Raw genomic sequence first — 23545 nt, forward strand, 5'->3', positions numbered from 1 at the left:
ATAAGTAACAGGCTCTTGAAGCATTTAACAATGCAGTTGATGAAGAGGAGGGAATCAGATGAACACATTGGAAAAGCATTTAAGTTTCTTTCTGATTTTGACATGAAATGTTGACAACATCAAAGGCAATGTAAAGCTCAGAATATTGCCCCTACAATAAGAATGTTGACAGCGACAGTTACTGAGTTGTTAATCCAAAAAGCATTTTAAATCAAGCTCTGACCAAGAAAACCTGAAATACCCTGAAATCCATATCCAGAAGCACACTAGATAGCAAATTTGATCATCTACATGTTCACATAACATCACCAATAACTTCTCTAAATTACTGAAAATTAAAAAATATTTTGCTCAACCTTCTAGAGCACACATACCAACCCCACCTGCCACCTGTTTTATTTTCCCCTAACAGTTTCATCAAGATGTGACTCACATATAAATTCACCCATTTAAAATGTACAGTTCAATGGTTTTCAGTATATTCACAGAGTTGTACAGCCATCACAACAATCAAATTTTGGAACATTTTTGTCACTCCAAAGAGAAGCCCCGTAACCATTAGCAGTCACTCTGATTCATCCCCCCTCCCCCTTAATCCTCGGCAATCACTAATCTACTTTCTGTCTCCTTAGATTTGCCTCTTCTGAACATTTCATACAAATGGAATTGTACAATGTGCATCCTTCTGTGACTGGCTTCATTCAGTTAGCATAATGTTTTCATGGCTCATCCAGGTTGTATTATGTGTCAGTACTTTATTCCTTTTCGTTGCTCTATAATAATTCATAGTATACATATACTGTTTTTTATTTATCCATTTATTAGTTGATGGACATTTGAGCTGCTACCTCTTTTCAGCTATTATGAGAAATGCTGCTATCAATATTTGTGTTCAAGTTATTGCGTGGATGTATCATTTTTCTTGAATATGTGTCTAGGAGTGGAATTGTTGGCTCTTATAGTAACACTATTTTTAACATTTTGAGAAACTGCCAAACTCGTTCCCAAAGCAGCTGTACCTTTTTACATTCCTACTAACAATTTCTCCACGTCCTCACCAAACCTTATTACCTGTGTGTTTTTATTATAACCATCCCAGTGGATGTGAAGTGTTATCTCATTGTGGTTTTGAGCACCTTTACATGGACTTAATGGCAACTTGTATATATCTTTTTTGGATAAATGTCTATTCATTATCCTTTGCTTATTTTTTAATTGAAGTATCTTTTTATTATCAAGTTATAATCATTCTTTTTACATTCTGGGTACAAATCCCTTATCAGACTGCTCAGATATATGGTTTGCAAATATTTTCTCCCATTATGTGTGTTGTCTTTTCACTTTCATGATTGTATCATTTGATGTACAAAAGCTTTTAACTTTGGTGAAGTCCAATTTAGATATTCTTTCTTTTGTCACTCGTGTTTTGGTATTGTAACTAAGAAACCATTGCCATTAGGTCAAGAAGATGTATTCCTGCTCTTGCATTTGGATCTATGATCCATTTTCAGTTAATATTTGTGTAAGGTGTAAGGAAGGAGTCCAGCGTTATTCTTTTGCATGTGAATATCCAGTTGTCTCAGCACCATTTGTTGAAGAAGCTATTCTTTTTCCATTGAATCACTTGGTACCTTTGTTAAAAATCAGTTGATCATATGTAAAGGTTCTTTTAGGGACTCTGCATTCTGTTCCATGAATAATTTTGTCTGTCCTTATAGCAGGGCCACACTGTCTTGATTATTGTAGTTTTGTGGTAAGCTTTGAAATACAGAAGTCTGAGTCCTTCCACTTTGTTGTTTCTAAAGACTGTTTTGGCTATTTCTGATCCTTTGACATTTGATATGAATTTTAGGAGCTGTTTCTCAATTTCTGCAAAATTCCAGCGTAAGTGTTGCACTGAATCTACAGATCAATATGGGGAGTACAGGCAACCCTCGTTTTATTGGACTTTGCTTTATTGTGCTTTGCAGACATTACATTTTTTTTTTTTACAAATTGAAAGTTTGTGGCAGCCCTGCGTTATCAGTTGATGGTTACCATTTTTTAGAGATTAAATATTTTAAATTAAGATATGTACATTTTTTAGCGATAAAATATTTTAAATTAAGATATGTACATTGTTGGGCTTCCCTGGTGGCGCAGTGGTTGAGAGTCCGCCTGCCGATGCAGGGGACACAGGTTCGTGCCCCGGTCCGGGAAGATCCCACATGCCGCGGAGCGGCTGGGCCCATGAGCCATGGCCGCTGAGCCTGCGCATCCGGAGCCTGTGCTCCGCGACGGGAGAGGCCACAACAGTGAGAGGCCCGCGTACCACACAAAAAAAAAAATATATGTACATTGTTTTTTAAGACATAATGGCACACTTAATAGACTACAGTATAGTGTAAACATAACTTTAACATGCACTGGGAAACCAAAAAAATTCATGTGACTCTCCTTATTTTGATATTTGCTTAATTGTGGTGGTCTGGAACCGAACCAGCAGTATCTCTGAGGTATGACTGTGCTGCCATATTAAACTCTGATCCATGAACATGGGATGTCTTTCCATTTACTTAGATCTTCAGTTTCTTTTGACAATGTTTTGTAGTTTTCAGTGTACTAGTTTTGCATTTTTTTCTTCAATTTATTCCTAAGGTTTTTTTCTTTTTCTTTTTTTTTGATGCTATTGTAAATAGAATTGTTTTCTTTTTTTAACTCAAAATACTTCTAATTTCTTAGTTGAATTACAATGTTATGTTACTGCTGTACAGCAAAGTGACTCAGTTATACAAATATATATATATATATATATTCTTTTTCATATTCTTTTCCATTATGGTTTATCACAGGATATTGAATATAGCTCCCTGTGCTATACAGTAGGACCTTGTTTATCCATTCTATATATACCAGTTTGCATCTGCTAATCCCAAACTCCCAATCCAACCCTCTCCCACCCCCCTCCCCCTTGGCAACCACCAGTCTGTTCTCTATGTCCCTGATAGAATTGTTTTCTTAATTTCATTTTCAGTTCATTCATTGCTAGTTTATAGAAATACAATAGATTTTTGTATATTGACCTTGAATCCTGCAATCTCACTGAACTTTTAAAATTAACTTTAATAGTTTTTTCGTGGTTTCCATAGGACTTGCTATATAGAAGGTCAATTCATCTGCAAATAGAGATAGTTTTACTTCTTCCTTTCCAATCTGGATGCCCTTTACTTCTTTTTCTTGCCTAATTGTCCTGGCTAGAACGTTCAGTACAATGTTGACTAGAAGTGGTGTGATCAGACACCCTTGTCTTGCTTCTGATTAGGGGGAAAGCATTCATTCTTTTACCATTAAGCATGATGTTAGCTGGGGTATTTCACTGATGTCCTTTATCAGCTTGAGGAACTTCTAGTCCTGTCTTTTGAGTGCTTTTTTCAGGAAAGGATGTTGGATTTTGCCAGTTTTATCTTTTGAGTCTTGAGGTAATCATACAGTTTTTCCTTTATTCTGATGGTATGGTTTATTACATTGATTGATTTTCAGATGTTAAACCTTGAATTCCTAGGATAAATTTCACTTGGTAATGGCGTATAAGCTTTTACTATGGATTTGATTTGCTAGAATTTTGTTGAAGAATTTTTAAGTCTATTTTCATGAGACATTGTTCTGTAGTTTTTGTCTTTTGACATCTTTGATTTTTGTATTGGGGTAATATTAGCCTCATAGAATGAATTGGGAAAATCTTCTCTTCCGTTTTTTGAAAGAGTTTTTGAAGGATTTGTATTAATTTTTTTAAGTGTTTGGTAGAATTTATCAGTGAAGTCATCTGGCTTTGGCTATTTTTTGTGAGAAGTTTTAAATCACTAATTCAATCTCTTGTTATAGGTCTATTCCAATTTTTAGATCTTATTAAATCAGTTTTGGTAGTCTGTGTCTTTCTAGAAATTTGTCCATTTCCAGAACTCTGTCTTTTCATGTGGATTTGAATTATTCTCTGGTGTCACTTGCTTTCAGCCTAAATAGCTCCCTTTAGTATTTCTTTTTTTACAATTTTATTGGAGTATAGTTGATTTACAGTGTTGTGTTAGTTTCAGGTGTATAGCATAGTAATTCAGTTATACATATACATATATTCATTCTTTCTCAGTTTCTTTTCCCATATAGTTTATCATAGAATATTGAGTAGAGTTCCCTGTGCTATACAGTAGGTCCTTGTTGGTTATCTATTTTATATATAGTAGTGTGTGTATGTTAATCCCAAACTCCTAATTTAGTATTTCTTATATGGCAGGTCTGCTAGTGATGAATTCTCCCAGTTTTTGTTTATCTGGGAATATTTTTATTTCACTTTCATTGTTGAGAGGTAGTTTTGTTGGATATGATTCTTGGTTGACACCACTACCTCTGGCCTCCATTATTTCTGATTAAAGTCAGCTGTTAATCTTATTGGGCTTCCAGTGAGTCCTTTTGCTTCTTTTGACATTTTACCTTTGTCTTTCTATATTTGACTATATTGTGTCTGGGTGTGGATTTCTTTGCATTTAACTTACTTGGTTAAATTTCTTGGATGTGTATGTTAATGTTTTTAATCAAATTTTGGAAGTTTTCAAACATTATTTCTTTGAATATTTTCTACTCCTTTCTCTGTGTCCTCTCCTTCTGGCACTTTTACTGTGCACATTTCAGTGAACTTATGGTCTTCCATGTTTCTCAGAGGCTCTGTTCATTTTTCTTTATTTTTTTCCCCCTCTTCTCTTCAGATTGCATAATTTCTATTGATCTATATTCAAGTTCATGGAGTCTTTTGTCAGCTCAAATCTACTACTGAGCCCTCTAGTGAATTTCTCATTTGTTTTTTTACTTTTAAACTACACAATTTCTTTTTCTTTTTGTTTGTGTTTTTTTAGTTTCTGTCTCTTTCCTGATGCCATTTGGTGAGGCATTGTTCTTTAGACATGGTTTCCTTTTGTTCTTTGAACATATTTATAACAGCTATTTTGAAATTTTTGTCTGCTAATTCTAACATTTGGGACTCCTCAAAGGCAGCTTCTGTTGCCTGCTTACTTTCCTGTGTATAGATTTCACTTTCCTGTTTCTTTTCACGTCTCAGAAATTTTTGTTGAAACTGGACATTTTAGATGATACATTGAAGAAACTCTGGATAGTGATTCCCCTAGACCTTGTTGTGCTGTTGTTTGCTTGTTTACCTGTTTATTTCTTTAGTGACTTGGATGCACTGTTTCAATAAATTTTATTTGCCCTGCAGCATGCAGCTGTTGATATTGCCCCTCAGAGATCACAGCCTTGGGCATATGCATAGTCACCTGGGCCACACAGCTTCCCACCTCCACCCCCAGAACAGTGGGATTAGCCAGGTTCTCTTTGTCTCTTTCTTTGATCTTCCAGCTAAACTTCTGGCTGTTCTGCCTCTATTGTTATCACACCCAATTAGCTTTCACTAGCTGCTAGCTGATGCTGTATAGTTTTTGATACAGTTGCCCTGGGGTACAACTTGTCTACAGCCTGACCTAATCAGATTCTGGACCCTTCACAGAGGCAGGGTGTTACCAATATTTGAGGCTTGCTCAGACTCCGGGAGGGCTCTTAGCTGTCTTTTCCCTGGTTACACTTCTAGTTGGTTTACCATTTTACTTGTTGCTTACTAGTATTGTGGAGCTACTGGCCTCCTCTTTGTTGCTCACTACCAAGATTTCTATTGTTTTTGACAATGTCCTTAGGCATGAACTTCCTCATGCTCTGTTCCAAATAAAGTTAGTCCTCTTAGGGTGAGCTATGGCGCTCTCAGTTCTGCCTCTCCCTCTGGGAAGACTACTGCACCACTGCGCTGGAGCTAGGAGCAGGGTGGTCCACTTACAGAGTGACACTCCTGGTCTACGAATAGGTCACTGAATAGAGATAGTAGCTTCTAGTCTTCTTGGCTTTTCCCTTTCAGCATGGAACCTCTGCCCTACAAGGAAGCCAGAGAAGGGGCTACTAGAGTACTGTATTCTTGGTTTGCCATACCTGGAGTAGAGCCTCCAGTCTGGGAGTGAGGATTGGGTGGGCAAAGGGAGTTCCCTGACTGGAGCAGATTTTCTGCAACACAGTGTTGGGAGGTATGGGAGATGCCAGTGGCCTGCCTTTCCCAGGGTGAAACTATAGCCCTAGACTGGGAGCTGAGGAGACGAAGACCTCTGTCTTTTAGGCAGTAAAGCCTCCATCACACTGAGATGGGGAAGGAATGGGAGAGGGTTGTGGCTCATATGTATAGACTTTTACTATTCTTACCAAAATTTAGTAAATTCTCTCCATTTGTTGTATTGACCTTAGGACAATTTCCAGATACTTTATTTTTTTTAATTGAAGTATAGTTGATTTACAATATTGTGTTAGTTTCAGGTTTACAGCAAAATGATTCAGTTATATATATTCTTTTTCAGATTCTTTTCCATTATAGGTTATTAAAAAATATTGAATATAGTTCCCCATGCTATACAGTCAGTAATTGTTGTCCAGATAATTTAAATGGTTTGTTTAGAAAATAATTTTCACCAGTTAAATAGTTGTTTTACTGAGGAGAGGGTTCACCAAGTTTCTTACAGCTCCATTCTAGAAGTTTCCATTTGCTGCCTGCTTTTGTAAACAAAGTTTTACTGGAATGCAGCCATATCCATTCATTTATATGTTGTCTGTAGCCACTTTCATGCTCTAATGGCAGAGTTGAATAGTTGAAATAGTGAGCATGTAGCCTGCAAAGACTAAAACAGTTACTATCTGGCCCTTACAGAAAAAGCTTGCTGAGGAATGACTGCATTATCTTTCTATTCTCCCTGTGGAATACAATCCTACAAAATTATTGTCATATGAAGAGGGCATGAAAGAGTATACAGTTAGAACTGCAGGAAATGTTGTGTCCATCAATCAATTTGAAAAAAATCATTGTTCTCTGTTTTTGGTGGTTTGTGGTATTTGTCAGTTTTTAAATTTTTTGTTTTATATTTTCTAATTCTAAATCAATATTCCATTTTATACCAAACTTAGTATTTTTAATTTTGCAATCTTATTCAAATGGGCCCTAAATTGTATAAGCTTCCTCTCTGGACTAGTGATAGATTCAAGTTGTAGACCTGAGTTTCCTCTACTCCAGTGTTCTACTTACTATATTCATGAATTTTTACCATGTCAACATATCACCTATCCTTCGTTTCCATTTCTTTTAAATTGCTTATTTTTACTTAAACAGTAGACCTTACATGTCTCTAGAGTCACTGGCTTGATGTGCTGCTTACATCTTTATGAATGGCACTGTGTGGGCACACCAGGCCGGGGGTTTCATCCTGCAGACACGGTGTGGGGTGGGCTTTGGCTGCGGGGACAGAGTAGGCTGAACAAGGCACTGAGGATGGTGGGAGACCAGGGTGGTGGTCGGGGGAAGCTGCGTGGGCCAACACCTTACCATGCCTCCCAGTGAAGTTCTGAGCTTCTAGGGGTGAGTAGGGCCTGTTCTCCCTGTGCCTCGAGGGCCAGGCAGTCATCACGAGCACTGCAGCTGAAGGGTGGGGGGCATGTGACCTTCTGTCTTTCAGCACTGCTTTAAAGGACACTGCATCTGGCTGACACCTGACATCCTCAAGCGAGATGGCAACTGGGGCGCCTGGAGTCCCTTCGGCTCCTGCTCACGTACCTGCGGCACAGGTGTGAAGTTCAGGACCCGTCAGTGCGACAACCCACAGTGAGTTGGCCCTGATGTTTCCCAGCCTTCCTCGGTGGCAGCTGTGGTCCCCAAGGGCCCTTGCTAGCCAACCCTATCCTGCAAGGCCCCTGCGGATGTCAGTTCTGGAGACGATGTGAGGGCAGGCAGCTCTGGCCCCTTCTCATCTTCCTGGGAGGGACTGAGACTTAGAGAGTGGAGGGCTCATGCCACATAGACTGCTGGGGCCAGAGCCAGCTCTGGAGACTTGGAAACCTGGTATTCTGACCTGGTGGCCTAGGGCCATTCCTCCCACTTGGCCTGCATCCTACTCTAGACACCGACCTCCTCTGCTCTTCTTGGTTGAGGGCATCAGGAATAGGAGGTGAGGGATTCCCTGGTGGCGCAGTGGTTGAGAGTCCGCCTGCCGATGCAGGGGACACGGGTTCGTGCCCCAGTCCGGGAGGATCCCACATGCCGTGGAGCGGCTGGGCCCCTGAGCCATGGCCGCTGAGCCTGCGTGTCCGGAGCCTGTGCTCCGCGACGGGAGAGGCCACAACAGTGAGAGGCCCGCGTACCACACACACACACACACAAAAAAAAGAAGAATAGGAGGCGGAACAGAGATGGGGCAATGGGGTTAAAGAGGAGGGCTCTCTCGGGCCCCAGGATGCCGGGAGCCTGAGCAGGAGAGCAGCTGTTTGCAATCAGGCAAGAGGCAGGGTCAGTGACATGCCACCCATTCCCAGCTGCCCAGGGGAGAAACAGCCTGGAGAGGCTGCCTGAAGGCCCGCTGGACTCCCACCTCCATCCACGCTCCCCATCCTGCCTCCCAGGCAGGCCCCATTCCCTGTGCTATCCTCAGAGCTCCCCTAGGGCTATTACACTTGCCTCAAGATGAGATTGACAAGACAAGAAGTTAGAAGCTCAGAGGCTACAGTGTGCTGGGTGAGGCCTTCCAGGTTCTGGTCCAGGGTGCACAGTCAGAAGAGCAGATCTGGCCTGACAACCCCTCTCTCCCCCCACCAGGCCCTGACTCCTCGTGGTGTCTGATGCTGGGCTCTTGGGGTCCAGGGGACTCACCCCCGGGTCTGGCCCTGGGGGAGATCATGCAGGTTCTGGGTGTTCTATGTTCTGTCCCTCCCCACCTGCGCACTCTAGGGATTTTCTTACCCCTCTGGCTGGTTCAGCCTTCTTGGTGGCAGCAAGGGACAGGGGCAGCAGTGACGTGAGCAAACTGCCAGAACTGCCTGCCATTCCATCTGTTCACAAACACCGTTGGGCCTGGAGAGTAGCTAACCCCTGGTCAGTGCCAGCATTCCGTGCACATCAGTGACCATCAGACAACACAGATGCCCCGCACAGAGCTCTGAGCACGATTCATTTATGCCAGCCTCACTTGCATCTGTGGGGAATACGCACAGCTGCAGCGCCCAGAGCATTTCAGAGCCCACAGGCCCCACAGCAATGCCAGTGCGCCCCGTGGGCCTCCCCTTTCCTGTGTCCTCCTGAAGATGACAGCTGGGCCTTATGCTGCCCCATCTTTAGTTGCTGCTCCCTGGCTCAGTAGCTTTTCCTGGGACACTGTGGCCAGTGTGAAGACTCCTGAGGTTCCCAGCTGGGCCCCCGCTCACTGGATTGAGTTCCCTCTGTGTTCTTTGCCTCGCCACTCTTTTGATTGCAGAACTGCAAACAGTCTACAGCATGAGCTCAAGCTCTTCAATTTCTCTTCCTCCCTGGCCTCCCCTGAATTCTCCAACTCACATTCTCTTTTGGAATTATCATGGATTTCCATTTGAATCTGTATGGCTCCTGTCTGGGCTGGCCGGGGCTCCAGCGACAGCCCGACCCCTTCCTGCTTTTTCCTGCTGCACGATGCCCCTGGGCTCCCCAACCTACACCCAGGGCTGCACCCCCTCCTGGTGATGCTCTGGTTGGTATTGTCGTTGGTCTGTGGTCCCATCAGTGGCCCTGGTGTAAATCTCAAAATCACCCTTTCTTTCATGGTCCCCATCAAACACTGAGGCTTCTTGGTTCTTTCTCCACAAATTTCTCGGATTGTTATTTCCACCGACTTCCCCTGAGAACATGGCACTGTGCAAGGAGCCTCATGGAAGCCAGCCCCTTCCATCATTCACTCTACAGTGCTATATGCTATACATCCATCATCACAGCAGAACATGACTTTTGCCCAAGTCTCAGGCGGGGCCTTGGGTTCTGCTTGGCTGAAGCTCCCCAGCTCCTCCCAGGGTGCAGGCCTGCCACACCCCATCACCCTGCCTGCCATGGGCACCTGTTGGCCACCAGCTGGTGCCTTTCCTGTGGGGTTAGTGCTTTGTGGACTGCTGGTGTTCTCAACAAAGTAAGGAAATTACAGAAACACGGACCAAGTTTTCTTGAGGTGGAGGAAAGCTGGAGATGGAGTGCCCACTGTGTACCTGACACTTGTTAAGAACACTTGTAACAAGATTCCACTACTTCAGAATTGCTCTGAGTTCCCAGCGTGTGTGAGGCCCAGGCCCAGGCCCAGATGTAGGGGAGCTCACGCAGCTCCACCACCCTGGGGCTTATGGCCAGAGGCACAGCAGAACCTAAACACCCTGTTTCAGCTCACTGTTGGTTCACCGCCACAGCTACAGGAGCTGGGATGGGGGTGGGGGGTGCACAGGGGCTGAGTAGATGCTCCCTTCCCATGGGGCCCCCGAGAGAGGATTACCAGTGCCTTCTACAGTGATGCCCCAAGGCCCTGGAGGCTGGGGGATAGCCCAGGTCCTGCGGCTGGGACAGGGCAAGGCCGTGTCCCTTCACTCAACAGAGCTGCCCCCTGACCCCCAAGGATCATGGATTCCCCCCAGATCCCACAAGTGGCACCCCGTGTGCTGGCCTCTTCCTGGCACCGAGCTGCAAGGCCTTTCTGCTTCCTCCTCCAGCCCAGCCAATGGGGGCCGCACCTGCTCAGGCCTTGCCTACGATTTCCAGCTCTGCAACTCCCAGGACTGCCCTGACGCCCTGGCTGACTTCCGTGAGGAGCAGTGCCGGCAATGGGACCTATACTTCGAGCATGGTGACGCCCAGCACCACTGGCTGCCCCACGAGCACCGGGATGGTGAGCCCTAAGGGGAGTGAGCGTTCAGTGTACAGGCCAGGGCTCACTGGACCACTGATTCTGCATGGGCATGCCAGCAGAGTCCACCCTGGGCAGGGTGGCTGCCGGCTTGGGGCTCACGGCAGGACTACAATCCCAGAAGAGCCAGGCAACTGCACCTGGCCAAGGATGCAGCGAAGAGGGCGGGGCCCAGCTGGCCCCAGGCTCCTGTGCTCGCCACCCAGTGGGCAAGGCTAGCGTTGCGCCTTTACCCTGGCTCAGCCTTGAGGCGGAGGGCAGGGGCGGAGCCTGCCAAGGAATCAGGTTACTTCTGACCTCTCATCTTTCAGTGGGAGCTCTCAGTTCCAAGTGACTTGCACTGGTTTAAGCATCAAAAGGCATTTGTTGGCTCCTAGAACTGAAAAGTCTGGTAGTTTCAAGCATGAGAGTGTTTATATTTCATTTGGGTCCCCCTCCCACTAAATGATGGAGAAACACAGTTTCTGTTCCTTCCAGGCATTGGGCAGAGGAGGGGAGTGGGGACTGGGGCATGCTCTGCTGTCTCCATCACCCCATGTGTGTCACACCGGCTGAGCACCTGTTGCAAGCCTCACGTGTGCATTCAAAGAGGCGGTGCCAGAGCAGACAGATCCCCCTCTCAGAGCGAGGCTTTGGTCTGGCGAAAAATCAAATAGTGACGTGGTGTCATAGTGACCACGGAGGTAAATGCTGAGAAGGGAAGGTGCCAGAGACCCGAGACTGAAGCAGGGGGCATCTCATTTGGGGTTTCAGAGGTTGACTGAAAAGGGTCTCCAGGTAGAGACCTGGCAAACAGCCATTTTCCCTTCCCCTCGATATGGGGGTCTCTGGGCAGGGCCTCGGGAATCTGAGACCTGGCTGCACCAACAACAGCCTGGCGCAGTTGGGAAAAGCTCTTCCTAAGTCCCACACAACAGGGTCACGAAGGGGGTTGCAGTTATCTGCCCCCTTTCGCTTTCTCTCCCGGCCCAGGGCAGGCATGTAGGGGGCTGGGTGAATCATAAGAAGACCCTCCTGGGTGAGAGTTTCTCCTTGCAGGGTGCTTCCCTTTGGCAAACTTGGGAAGGAAACTGCAAGCAAAGTGAGCGGTGCAGCTGGCCCTCCTCACCAACACCCCACTGCTTCCCTTCCAGCCAAAGAGAGATGCCACCTCTACTGTGAATCCAAGGAGACTGGGGAGGTGGTGTCCATGAAGCGCATGGTGCATGATGGGACGCGCTGTTCTTACAAAGACGCCTTCAGCCTCTGCGTGCGCGGGGACTGCAGGGTGAGTGCCACGAGGCCAGTGCGGTGCCACAGGAGCAGGGGCAGCCGCAGCTCACGGCCTCCGCTTTTTGGGGCTTTGGGAGGATTCACTGAGGTTGAGCTTGCAAAGTGTTGCAAACAGCATCTAGATCAGGGCAGGCTCTCAGCAAATGTTGGTTCCCACCCCCTGCTCCCTGCTGCCCCGCTCCATGACAAGCGTTCTCAGACTCGAGTCTGAGGAACCACCTGAGGAGCTTGGGGCTCCACCTCAGAGATTCTGCTTACGTAGGTTGAGGCTGTGGCCCAGAGCATGAGTTTACCAGTTTTACCAGGTGATCTTGATGCACATGGTCCCTGGGGGACCCCTTGTGAAGCACTGCCACGTCCTTGCACTCCTCTGGGCACTGGACAGCTTACCCTCGATCAGGGTGGCCCACCATGGCTCTCGTTGGTTTGGCTCTTTGTAGAAATGCCCTGCTGTGTTTTCTGTTACTTTATTATCTTTGGCTTTGATCTTAGGCTGTTACAAGAGACAACTGTGGGGCACACTCGGCATAAAATAGTAACATGAATGCAGAACTGGCCCGTCCCCTAGAAATGCCTGGAAGCCTCTGTGTAGATGAGACTGATTGTAGGTGTCCAAGAGGCTGATTCTCATCTTACCTTCCTGAGAAACGAGCATCCTCAGGATGTCCCTGGCAGAGAGCCTGGCAGAATGCCACAGGGCCCCTGGCGGAGACGGGTGAGGCTGGAAGAGCAGGGAGGTGGGGTGTGGAGTAGCTGGAGGCAAGCTCAGGGATTCTCTCCAGCCACGTGATTTCAGTAGGACTGCAGCCAGCAGGGAGGGCAGGCCATACAGTCTGCTCACACTCCAAACACTCAGCCAAATACTTAAGGACAGCAGTGTCTCCCCTGTACCTGAGGGGTTCTAATTGATGGAGGTGACCAAATGATGACACAGAGAAGTCAGTGCCATTGAAAGAAGAACTGGTTACTTACATTTCCTGAGGGAAGGGTATGGCAGGCTGTGCAGGGCCACATGGAGAAGCACCAGATTCAGCTGCGAGGCAGAGGGAGCAGGAGAAAGTCTGGGCCAAAGCTTTTATTGGGGTTTCCATGGGAAAGGCAAGGCAAGCAGAGTAAACAGCTTGGGATTGGCCAGTTTGAATAATTCTGGCAGGAGTGGTCTCTAGATTCCTGGTAGACCCTGGGATGATTTAGGGCAGAGACATATTGGCTTAGTGTGTGAGAGTTTGATAAAGGGAGGAATCAGTTGGTTTGTGTATGAAAGGTGTGCTTCCATTGCTGTCCCTAAGAACTGGCTAGCTCTTCTTGACTAGCAAGATTTTTAAGATGTCAAAACATCATAACACACAGAAAATATTAAAAACTCTGATTAAGAGAGGCCGTAGCATGGGAAACATTTAGTAGTGGAAGTAGCTTTGGATGGCAGCTGTGCGTATGGTACAAACATAACAGGGAAGTAGGAACACTAATTCACCCTCTTGGTTAGTGGGCGTGTCTAGAGCTTCACTCCTGACATTGACAACTGGAGAAGAATAGGGTATTTCATTAATTAATGGTGACTTTGAACAGATAACAGTAGAATGATAGAGTTTTGCATAATTAGAAAACGTTTACATTTATATATGGTCACATTGCAAAAGTTAGAAAACAAAGGAGACAGAAAGAACGAAAACACACAAAGGAAATGGGAGTGATAAGATGAAATGTAGGAGTCCTCACAATACATGTGAATGTGAAACTCTTAAAAGAATCTAATATCCAAGTGGATGCTGTCAATGAGAGAATATCAAAACACAATGACTCAGGAAGTTTCAAAGAGAAATGATAGCAAAAGACATGTCAGGAGAATAAAGACACACACACATACACACCACACACACACACACACAGAGCAGGGAATCAAGAATTAAATGAGGCCATAAAGATTCTGATTCCAATCCCAGTTTGGGGTATTTTCCCCTACATGTCCAACAAGCAATTCTCTGACACCAGCTGGATGTTGTGGGCTGAAAAAAATTGCATAATGTGAGAGATGTTAGTTAAGTTTTATTTGGGGCAAAATGAGGACTACAGCTCTGAGGAACTGCTCCAAAGAGGTAAGCGGAGGTCAGTATTATACGTGGTTTTAGTGAAAGCGGGTACGTGCGGTCAAGCACACATTGTGGCGGAGGCTTGCTGCTGGTCACCAGGAGCAGATGTCGCCATTAATGACTTTGGTGCTTTCTTAGATAGAAGATGCAAGAATTTATGGGTTCATAAAATCTTCTCCTGAAAATATCTAACTCTCTGAAGGCCTGTTCTGCCAGTTTTTCCCAGAGCACAAGAGTGCCTCATTCCTGATCTCCACCCTGAACTTTCTGGTGTGTTGAAGGTCAGCGACTGCAGTGGCTAGTGACCTAATCCTTGTAGAAGCAGAAGGCAAGTGCCAATTTTTAGTTGGCAGTGTCCTAAAATTTAACTCAGTTCTGACACTACCTACCCAGAGATAGCATCAGATCCCACAAGTTAAGGCCTCCGTCCTATAAGACGGCCCCCTGCCTTCAGATGCCAATCACAAGTCCAGGTTGTCACCTGTGCTTCTGATTAACAGGCTGTAGATTGGAGGTTCCAACAGCCCCTTCCTTGGGTTCAATTAATTTGCTGGAGTGACTCTTAGAACTCAAAAAACAGTTACTAGATTACCAGTTTATTATAGAGGGATATAGCTCAGGAACAGGCAGATGGAAGATGCTTAGGGTAAGGTATGTAGGAAGGAATGGAGCTTCCAGGCCCTTCCAGAGCATGCTGCTGTCCCCAAATCTCTATGTGTTCACCAACCCAGAAGCTCTCCAAACCCCACCCTTTTGGGTTGTTATGGAGACTTCATTACAGGCATGACTGACTAAATAATGGGTCACTGACCACCTACTCACCCCCCCCATAAAGACAGCTTTATGGCTCTCACCACAGAAAATTCCAAGGGTTTTAGGAGGTCTAGCCAGAAACTGGATGAAGACCAAATATATATATATATATATCATAAATCACAATATCACAACTGCCCTGGCTGGACAGGAGGTTCTCCCCTCCCTCCCTTCCTCTCCCTCCTCCCCTCTTTCTCTTCCCTCCTCCTCAGCATCAGCTTCATCCTTCAGGCAACGTGTGACTGTTTACAAGGACCATATCCTCTCATCTGGGCAACAGCCCTGGCAGGCCTTGCTGCTCTGACTCCATGTCACAAATGTGGAAACAAACTCGAAGTTTCTCTGAGACTGCATTGCCAGGAAGTGGCTCTGTAGCCCCTTCATAGTCTAGAGACCCTGCCCTCAAAGGTCTTTGTAAGACAAAAGTCAGAAATCAAAGAGCAAAACTAACAGAATATTGTGAAGCAATAAAAAAATTTTTTTAAAGTGTGTATTTTAAAAAAGCAAAAATAAAATACGAAAAAGATGTATCAAAAAAAAAATAAATAAATCAAAGAGCAAAGGGAAAGGAAGCAGTCTCACAAGAGGTGGTGATAGGAGGATCCTGAGGGGTGAATTGGCTCTGGGCTTCCTGGCAGCCAGGTCAAAGAGGGAAACCTGTGGTGCTATGGTGCACTCAGATCAGACGGCGAGCAGACCAGCTAGGAGGAGAGGTTGTCTTCCCTGCTGAGTGTGGATATGAAAGTGGCCTCAGGCAGTGTGTTCAGACCCAGGGTCTGCTCCCCGCAGAGCTCTGGGGCCCTGGGAACGGTGTGCTATCGGCAGGGCTATAGAGAGTAACAGAACCGGAATTTGTTACTGCCTCTGCCAGGTGGCCCTGGGCAAGGAACGTCCCTGCTCTGTGTGGAACAATTTTCAATACTAGAGTGGACAGTGTTGAGAGGATTGGTTGAGAGAATGAAGGCAAAAGTGTTCCTACCAACTCTTGTCACCTCCTTCCCAGACACCCTGAGACAGACTGAAGAGGACATTGTTCCTGGGGGCAGTCTGAGGGAGGGACATCTTGGCCTAAGCTTTGGGTGCGAGCCATGGAGGGACCGCCTCTGGGGCTGCGCTGCATGGACAGCCGGGAGAAGGGGCAGAGGCCATGTCTGATATGTCCATTAGGACACCAGCGTGCTGTGGCAGGGCAGCTTCAGGACCAGGCCCTGTTCAGGCTGTACAGAGCCCTCCACAGGTCACACTGTCCAGACAAGTGGATGAGTGAGGGGGAAAGGCTGGTCCTTGGGTGGGCACACAGGGTCTGTCTTGCTCCAAAGCCCCCTCTCCTTCCCCTGCATCAGGAACTGCTAAGAAGGGGTGCCCTGACCTGGGCTGTGGAGGGAACAGGTAGGGAGAGGGAGTCTCGAGTGTACACTGCACCTCCCCACCCCTCTGCAGAAGGTGGGCTGCGACGGGGTGATCGGCTCCAGCAAGCAGGAGGACAAGTGTGGTGTGTGTGGAGGGGACAATTCCCACTGCAAGGTGGTCAAGGGCACATTCACACGCTCGCCCAAGAAGCTCGGTGAGTGCGCCCCTCCCTCCCCCTGCCCAGGGCACCCAGGCCTGAATGTCTACAGCACCTGGCCGGGTGGCTCTGACCGGGTTCTCGGATGTTTTCGGGAGAGGGGGTGTAAGTCTGGGAGGGTGAGGTGGAGAGAGAATCAGGTCAGGGGCAGCTGCGCCAGGCCCCAGGGTGGGCAGGGACAGGGATAATGCCAGGGTATATGTGCACAGGGTGGGTCTTAGAAGTCTTTACTTGAGGTCACCCTCCCCAGCCCTCCAAGGCTTTCCGGTCGCCAGCTGGCCTCCCTTGCTCGCTACCCCCAGCCACCTGTCAGCAGGACTTTGATGGGCTGTCAGTGCAGCCTGTGGCCTAGGGACATGTAAGCCTGTCCCCACAGGGCCACAGGATGGGGCTGGGGAACTTGGGGTCCCTGGCCAAGGTGGGCTCTGGGAAAACAGACCGCTTGGTGAGCCTCCTTCCACAGTGGTACCTCCGTCTGGCTTCGGTGCTCTGGGTGGGCTTGCAGCAGCGGACTGCTCTACCTCTGTCCAAAATGGTGAGAAGCCACTTTGGTTCACCTCTTTTGGAAGAAGGCCATGGGACAAACCTGCCAGACTCCACTCAGAGCTGGTGCCAGGGTGCCAGGAGCTGACCTTCTGCATCGCCCCACGTGAGCAGGCTGTCTTCAGTTTGCGGATTAAGCCGCCGAGGTCCAGGGAGGGCAAGCAGCTTGCTGAAGGCCTCCCTCCTGGATGTGGCATCTTAGCTCCGTGCCCAGGTGTGACTCCAGGCACACTCACGAGGACGCCCACTAAGTTTTCAATGGAGGAGGCTGAAGGAGCCCCTGGATTTGAAGATGAGCAAAGGGCTGTGGCTGGCTGGGATGTGCTAGCTTTCCCATGGACACCTCTCTGGGTGGGCAGTCAGAGCCCATAAAACACTGGGGGCTCTGGAACAACCTTCGAGGGCAAGGCCCTCCTGGCATTGTCTGCATTCGACGGCCTCTCCCTTCTCATTTGGCTTTGTCTCCCCACATCCCAACAAAGGTTACATCAAGATGTTTGAGATCCCGGCAGGAGCCAGACACCTGCTTATCCAGGAGGCAGACACCACCAGCCACCACCTGGGTGAGTGTCGGAGCCCAGGCAGTGCGGTGAATCTGCAGCCTGACTCTTCCAGGGATCAGGGGCCCAGCTGAGAGGCGTGGCTGCAGCCCCATCTCCTCTGTCCCTGGCCTGGCCCACCTGGTGGACGTCTCCTGGAGTCATTTCCCAATGGAGAGGCCAGGGGTTGGGATCAGAGGGCTTCCCTGGCAGCAGCTGTGGAGGGACATGTGTTTAAAACATGCCACACCTCCCCACCCTAAGTCCATCTCGAGGCCAAGGGGGAAGCCCTCTGTCCACTGGAAGGCAGGCAAGGTCCTTAAGCAGTGGCTGCTAAGGCCAGCTTGTAGATGGGCTTCTATGACGTATTTGCATTTTTTCATTTAGTTTCATTTTAAATTCAAGTGATTCTTTTGGAATAGGGATTCCTGGCATCTGTTGAAAATTTGGATGTTCTAACAACTCTGAGTGCCCCCTTCTCACATGGCAGCGCCCTGTGGGGCTGCGCTCCTCCAGGCTGCCTAGGGCTCCTCAAAGGGGCTTCACCCATCCATGCCCCCCACCAAGATGTAAGGCCGAAGGAGGAAGTGAAGTAGGAAGTAGGTCACTGAGGGGACCCCATACAAGTCTCTTCCTCCAATTTGGGCCCCGACCTTCCTCCCTGTGCCCTGGAGGCCAGACTGGGTCAGGGGCTCCATGACTGCCTCCATCTGGCCCCCGCCACTGACGCGAGACAGACAACCACTCTTTTTAATATGAATTTTTCTTTCTTCCTTATTTTAAGAGGAGACTTTATGTTGCTATCCCAAAATGCAAAGCCAGTGGCACTTGCCTTAAGTAGAAGGCAAATATGAAAGTTGATCCCTGAAAAAAAAGACACTTCTATCTAAACACTGTTTCCTGCTCTCCCTGCACAAGAGGAGGGAGGGTTATTGACAAGCTGAGGACCTCCTGGCGCCCGCTGAGGCTCTCAGGGGATTCCAGGAGACTTGTGAAGGGAATGATTTCCTAACTCTGTGATCCCATGATTTTTGTGCCCAGTCTGTGACACCACCTAAAATCTTCCAGCAGACCCCCAGCAGACACCTTCCGCTGTGGGAAGCGTGGGGCTTCCTGACCAGTGGATTCTCGGCTCGTAGACATTCTTTGTGGATGCCTAGTGGCCTGAGTGGTCCCCGGGCCAGGTCAGGCCTCTTTTGGTTGTAGGGAACTGGTGGGGACCCAGGCCGAGCCACAGTTACCAGCAGGGTAGAGAGACATATGGGACGTATGCTCACCCCAGGAAAGGAAGCCCTCACCCAGCCCTGTGCCCTGGTGTCCAGCAGATGCCCCTCACCCGGGGGGCTGGGACAGGGAGGGCAGTGGCTCTGAGAGCCCACTGAGTGTTCCAAGTAGACAGCAAGTAGGTGGCCTTGATGCCTGCCGAGTCCCTTGCCATGTAGCATCTCCTTCAGGGCCTGAGGAGCAGATCCAGGAAAGGGCCCTGGGCCTGGCAGAAGGGCAGGGTTAGAGGGAAACTTAGTTTTGGCTGAGAGACAAAGGGCAAGTCAGGTTCCCAAGGTGATTTGGACTGTCAGTGGGACTGACGGGCCCCTGGCAGAAGACAGCTGGGAGACGAGGGGCTCTGCTCCCTGTAACTCCCCCAACCTGTTCAAACCAGCATACCCTGCCAGCCTTCCCGCAGTTCTGCCCCTGGGTGACACTGGCTGTCTTCTGCCGTTCTCAGCCGTCAAGAACCTGGAAACAGGCAAGTTCATTTTAAATGAAGAGAATGACGTGGATCCCAACTCCAAATCCTTCATTGCCATGGGTGTGGAGTGGGAGTACCGGGATGAGGATGGCCGGGAGACGCTGCAGACCATGGGCCCCCTCCACGGGACCATCACTGTGCTGGTAAGTCGAGGCAGGGGCCAGGCCCACTGCGTCCTGGCTGCCCAGACAGGGGGCAAGTAGCTGCTAGGGAAGGGATGGAGGGGTGCCTGGGAACCCTGAGCCTCCCTGCATACTTCGGACCATGCTCTGAACGGCCTCTCTGGCCTGACTTTTGGACCAAGGGTCTCTATCTCTGTGTCAGAGCAAGGAACAGACATGGAGCCACCAGTTGGGCTCTGGGCCCTGTATCGACCCCTGGGTGACTAAAGACAAAATCCCCTGCAAGCGATTAGGTTTCCCCCTCTGGGTGACATTCATGACCACTTTTCATCATGCTTATTCATGTCTACCACTGTATCCAAACCCAGCCACTCTCTGGGGGTGAACAATGGGGCTCAGGAAATTGGACTGCTAGACCCAGGTCACACTAGACTTTGTCCCTGAACAGGACTGGACCCCAGGTCTCCTGAGTCCAGGACCACAGGCTGCTCCTGGTGATGGGAGTACAGAGGGGGCTTGATTTCCTGATTCACTTATTAAAAATTAACTTTAATTGCATACATAATACATTTTATCAGTAAAAAAAGTTAAAACACTACAGGTAAGGCTCAGATGACTTTTGCCCCTCCGTTAAGGTGAGCACACCATGGTTGGGTTCAGGCACCCGGACCCAGCGTCCCACACCAGAGTGCGCAGCTGTGGGGATGGGGTGTTTCATGTGCGCCGTGCTCTGCTCTGCTCACCTCGGCTGCATGTACTCTGCATCCCCAGAAACGCCTTTGGTGCCCTGCCTTTGTCAGTGCATATACAGTCAGGCTTCAGTATCTGCCATTTCTGTATTGGTAAATTCACCTACTGAAAGTATGTCTAATCCCAAAATCAATACAGGCATACCTCAGGAGATACTGCAGGATCGGTTCCAGACCACCGCAGTAAAGTGAATATGGCAATAACGCAAGTCACGTGAACGTTTTGGTTTCCCAGTGTGTGTGATAGCCTTAGGTCTAAGGAAAACAATGTACATACCTTGATTAAAAATACAAAGCAAAAAATCAGTTACAACAATAACATCAAAGATCACTGATCAGAGATCACCATAATAAAAGTAATAATAATGAAAAAGTTTGAAATATTGTGGGAATTACCAAAATGTGACCCAAAGACACAAAGTGAGTAAATCCTGTTGACAAATGGCACCAATAGACTTGCTGGATGTGGGGCTGCCACAAAAGTTTAATCTGTAAATAAACGGGGCTTCCCTGGTGGCGCAGTGGTTGAGAGTCCGCCTGCCGATGCAGGGGACACAGGTTCGTGCCCCGGTTCGGGAAGATCCCACATGCCGCGGAGTGGCTGGGCCTGTGAGTCATGGCTGCTGAGCCTGCGCGTCCGGAGCCTGTGCTCCGCAATGAGAGAGGCCACAACAGTGAGAGGCCCGCATACCGCAAAAAAGAAAAGAAACCCAAAAAAACGTAATATCTGCGAAGCGCAGTAAAACAAAGCGCCGTAAAGCAAGGTCTGCCTGTACTTGCAGTGGAGCAGGGGAAAATGTGAGGAGGCGGAAACAGGCAAGGCTCTGCTTCTTGTTTCAGCTGCTACTGCAAACAAGCGTCTTTTTCACTCTATTTACTGCCATGTTGTCCGCATTTTTGTGCTTTTGAGGGATGATTTCATTGTTTAAAATGGCCCCAAGCATGGGTCTGGTGTTCCTCTGATCAGGAAGCTGCAGGTTTACCCTAAGGAGAGAGCGCATGTGTTAGATGAGCTGCGTCCAGGCACAAGTAACCAGGTGCTGGCCGTGAGTTCAGTGTTAATGAATCAATGGCATGTACTAATTAAGGTGTCTTTAAACAGAAACGCACATAGAATAAGCTTATGCATTGACTGTTAATGAAACTGTCACGACCAGAGGTTCGCAGGCCCTGATGCCATGTTCCCCTGCGAGCAGCGGTTCAGTACTGGCAGATTCGGTGTTTGCCGGGACTTTCTAGAACCTGAGTACCGTGACTAATGAGACTTGGCCGCGCATGTTCCTCGGGCTGACTTTCCTAACCTGGTCGCCGAGGGAGGGTGGTGGTGGGCAGACACATTCACGTCCGTCTCCGGGGCAGGTCATCCCGCAGGGGGACGCCCGCATCTCGCTGACCTACAAATACATGATCCATGAGGACTCGCTCAATGTGGACGGCAACAATGTCCTGGAGGACAATTCCGTGGGCTACGAGTGGGCCCTGAAGAAGTGGTCTCCCTGCTCCAAGCCCTGCGGTGGAGGTGAGGGGCCTTCTCAGAGTTGGGGCCCCAGAGGAGGTCGGGGCCGAGCGGGAGGGGTCTCCTGGATGAGGAGCTTCCTAAGTCCATGGTCCCTGCTGACCGCCTGGCATGAGGGATGTGCCAGGTATGAGAACACTAGACCCAAACCAGTGACCTTTGCCTGGGTGACAAGGGCCTAACCCCACTAGGGAGGTGCCAGAGGGTGGGCAGGAAGAGCAGGTGCTCAGGGCAGCCAGGGGGCATGTGTGGGGCTTGGATGACACCAGCACCCATCTGCATGGTGTGAGAGGGAGGTTCGACCTGGCGGGAGGTTGCTGTGAGGGTGTGGCTTGGATGGATTACTGTGACACCACGAGGCAGGTCACAGGAAAGGCTCAGGCCATGCTGGAGACCAATGAAGAGGCCCCCTCTACAGAGATCCCTCCTAAGATCCCTCCTTTCCGAATGCAGAAAGGCCTTGCCTCCCTGGGGCAGGGCTGGGTGCAGAGAGGTCCCACCTGCTTTGGACCTCAAAGAGTCCACAGTTGGGTGGGACATAACAGACAGACAGGAAGTTCTGATCTCCTCAGTGTAGTCACTGCTCCTATGGGGCTGGAGGAGATAAAAGGCAGGAGAAGAGAGCTCAGCCTACAGGAGCAGGTGGCCAGGGCAGAACTCCTTCAGGTGCCATGAAGTGTCCCACACCTAGACAACAGAGGGAGTTTGCCCAGTGGGCGGGGCACCCACTGCCAGGCCCAGGCAGATGGAGGGCTCATCTTCCAGTGCTCCTGCCTGGGCGGATGGCACCCCAGGCTTCCACTGAGCTTCCCGGCCCCCTGGATTTTATCAGCACATCCTGTTGAGTCTCCCTCCTGTGTATCTCTTGGACGCATCTTCTGTTACCATCTTCCCAGTCCTGGCACCATCCTCGCTACCCAGCTGGCCCCGTGTGTCCACTCTTGCCCTCAGAGTGACCTATTAAAGGGGCAGATCAGACCATACCCCTTTCTGTGATCACAGTTTTCAGCAGTTCCTTCTGCTCTTGGGATAAAAAACAAAATTCTCCTCATGGCCTCCAAGGTACAAGCAACTTGCTGACTTCTCCCACTGCCGTTGGCACCCCCAACCCTTGCTCACTCAGCCCTGTCCACACTGGCCTTAAGTGCTTTTCCTGGACATGCCGTGCTCCTGCCTCAGGGCCTCTGCATAGGCCATCTCCTCCCCGGGGAGCCCCTTCCACCGCTTTCCCACTAAATCAGCACACCTCCATCCTCTGTTTCCCGGGACACACCCAGATGCCCAGGCTAGATCAGGCTGCCCAGTCATATTCTCTCATGTCTAACCCACTAGGCTGAGGTTTTGAGACTTGGCACTGTTGACATTCTGGAGTCTATCATTTTCCATTGTGGGGGGTAGTCCCGTGCATTGTAGGATGCTGAGCAACATCCCCAACCTCTACCTGTTAGATGTCGGTGGCCTCTCCTCCCCCAGTTGTGACAACTAAGTGTCCCAGACATCGCCAGATGTCCCCGGGGCAAAATCTCCACCAGCTGAGAACTGCTACACTAGACTGGCTGGAGGAGCCTTGCAGGCTGTATTCCATGTTTAGCCACGTCCTCAGAGCACATTAATTCAAGTTGGAGTAAATGACTAAACAATGGGAGAGGAAATAGAACCTTCCCTCCTGCCCCAGGAAGCCAGCCAAAGGGCAGGAGAGAAGGGGGCTACTCTCCCTGGCCTGTCACCCTCACTTGGCCTGGGATGCTGGGTAGACACCAGGCTAGATGTGTCCCTGCTCGACCCCCCCACCCC

The 23545-nt window shown here is 48.8% G+C and overlaps 1 protein-coding gene across 1 annotated transcript in view; it reads left to right on the top strand.

Annotated features, from left to right (window-relative positions):
- The window catches only part of ADAMTS2 (ADAM metallopeptidase with thrombospondin type 1 motif 2), a 247111-nt gene that overhangs the window by 211120 nt on the left and 12446 nt on the right, over positions 1-23545 (top strand). The window contains exons 11-17 of the mRNA XM_030844679.3: positions 7563-7708; positions 10597-10772; positions 11924-12057; positions 16406-16529; positions 17558-17638; positions 19341-19507; positions 21595-21754. Of these exons, the coding sequence (XP_030700539.1) occupies positions 7563-7708; positions 10597-10772; positions 11924-12057; positions 16406-16529; positions 17558-17638; positions 19341-19507; positions 21595-21754 (988 nt within the window). The remainder of the gene's footprint in view (positions 1-7562; positions 7709-10596; positions 10773-11923; positions 12058-16405; positions 16530-17557; positions 17639-19340; positions 19508-21594; positions 21755-23545) is intronic.

Source organism: Globicephala melas, chromosome 3 (genome assembly GCF_963455315.2).
Source record: "Globicephala melas chromosome 3, mGloMel1.2, whole genome shotgun sequence".
NCBI lineage: Eukaryota > Metazoa > Chordata > Mammalia > Artiodactyla > Delphinidae > Globicephala > Globicephala melas.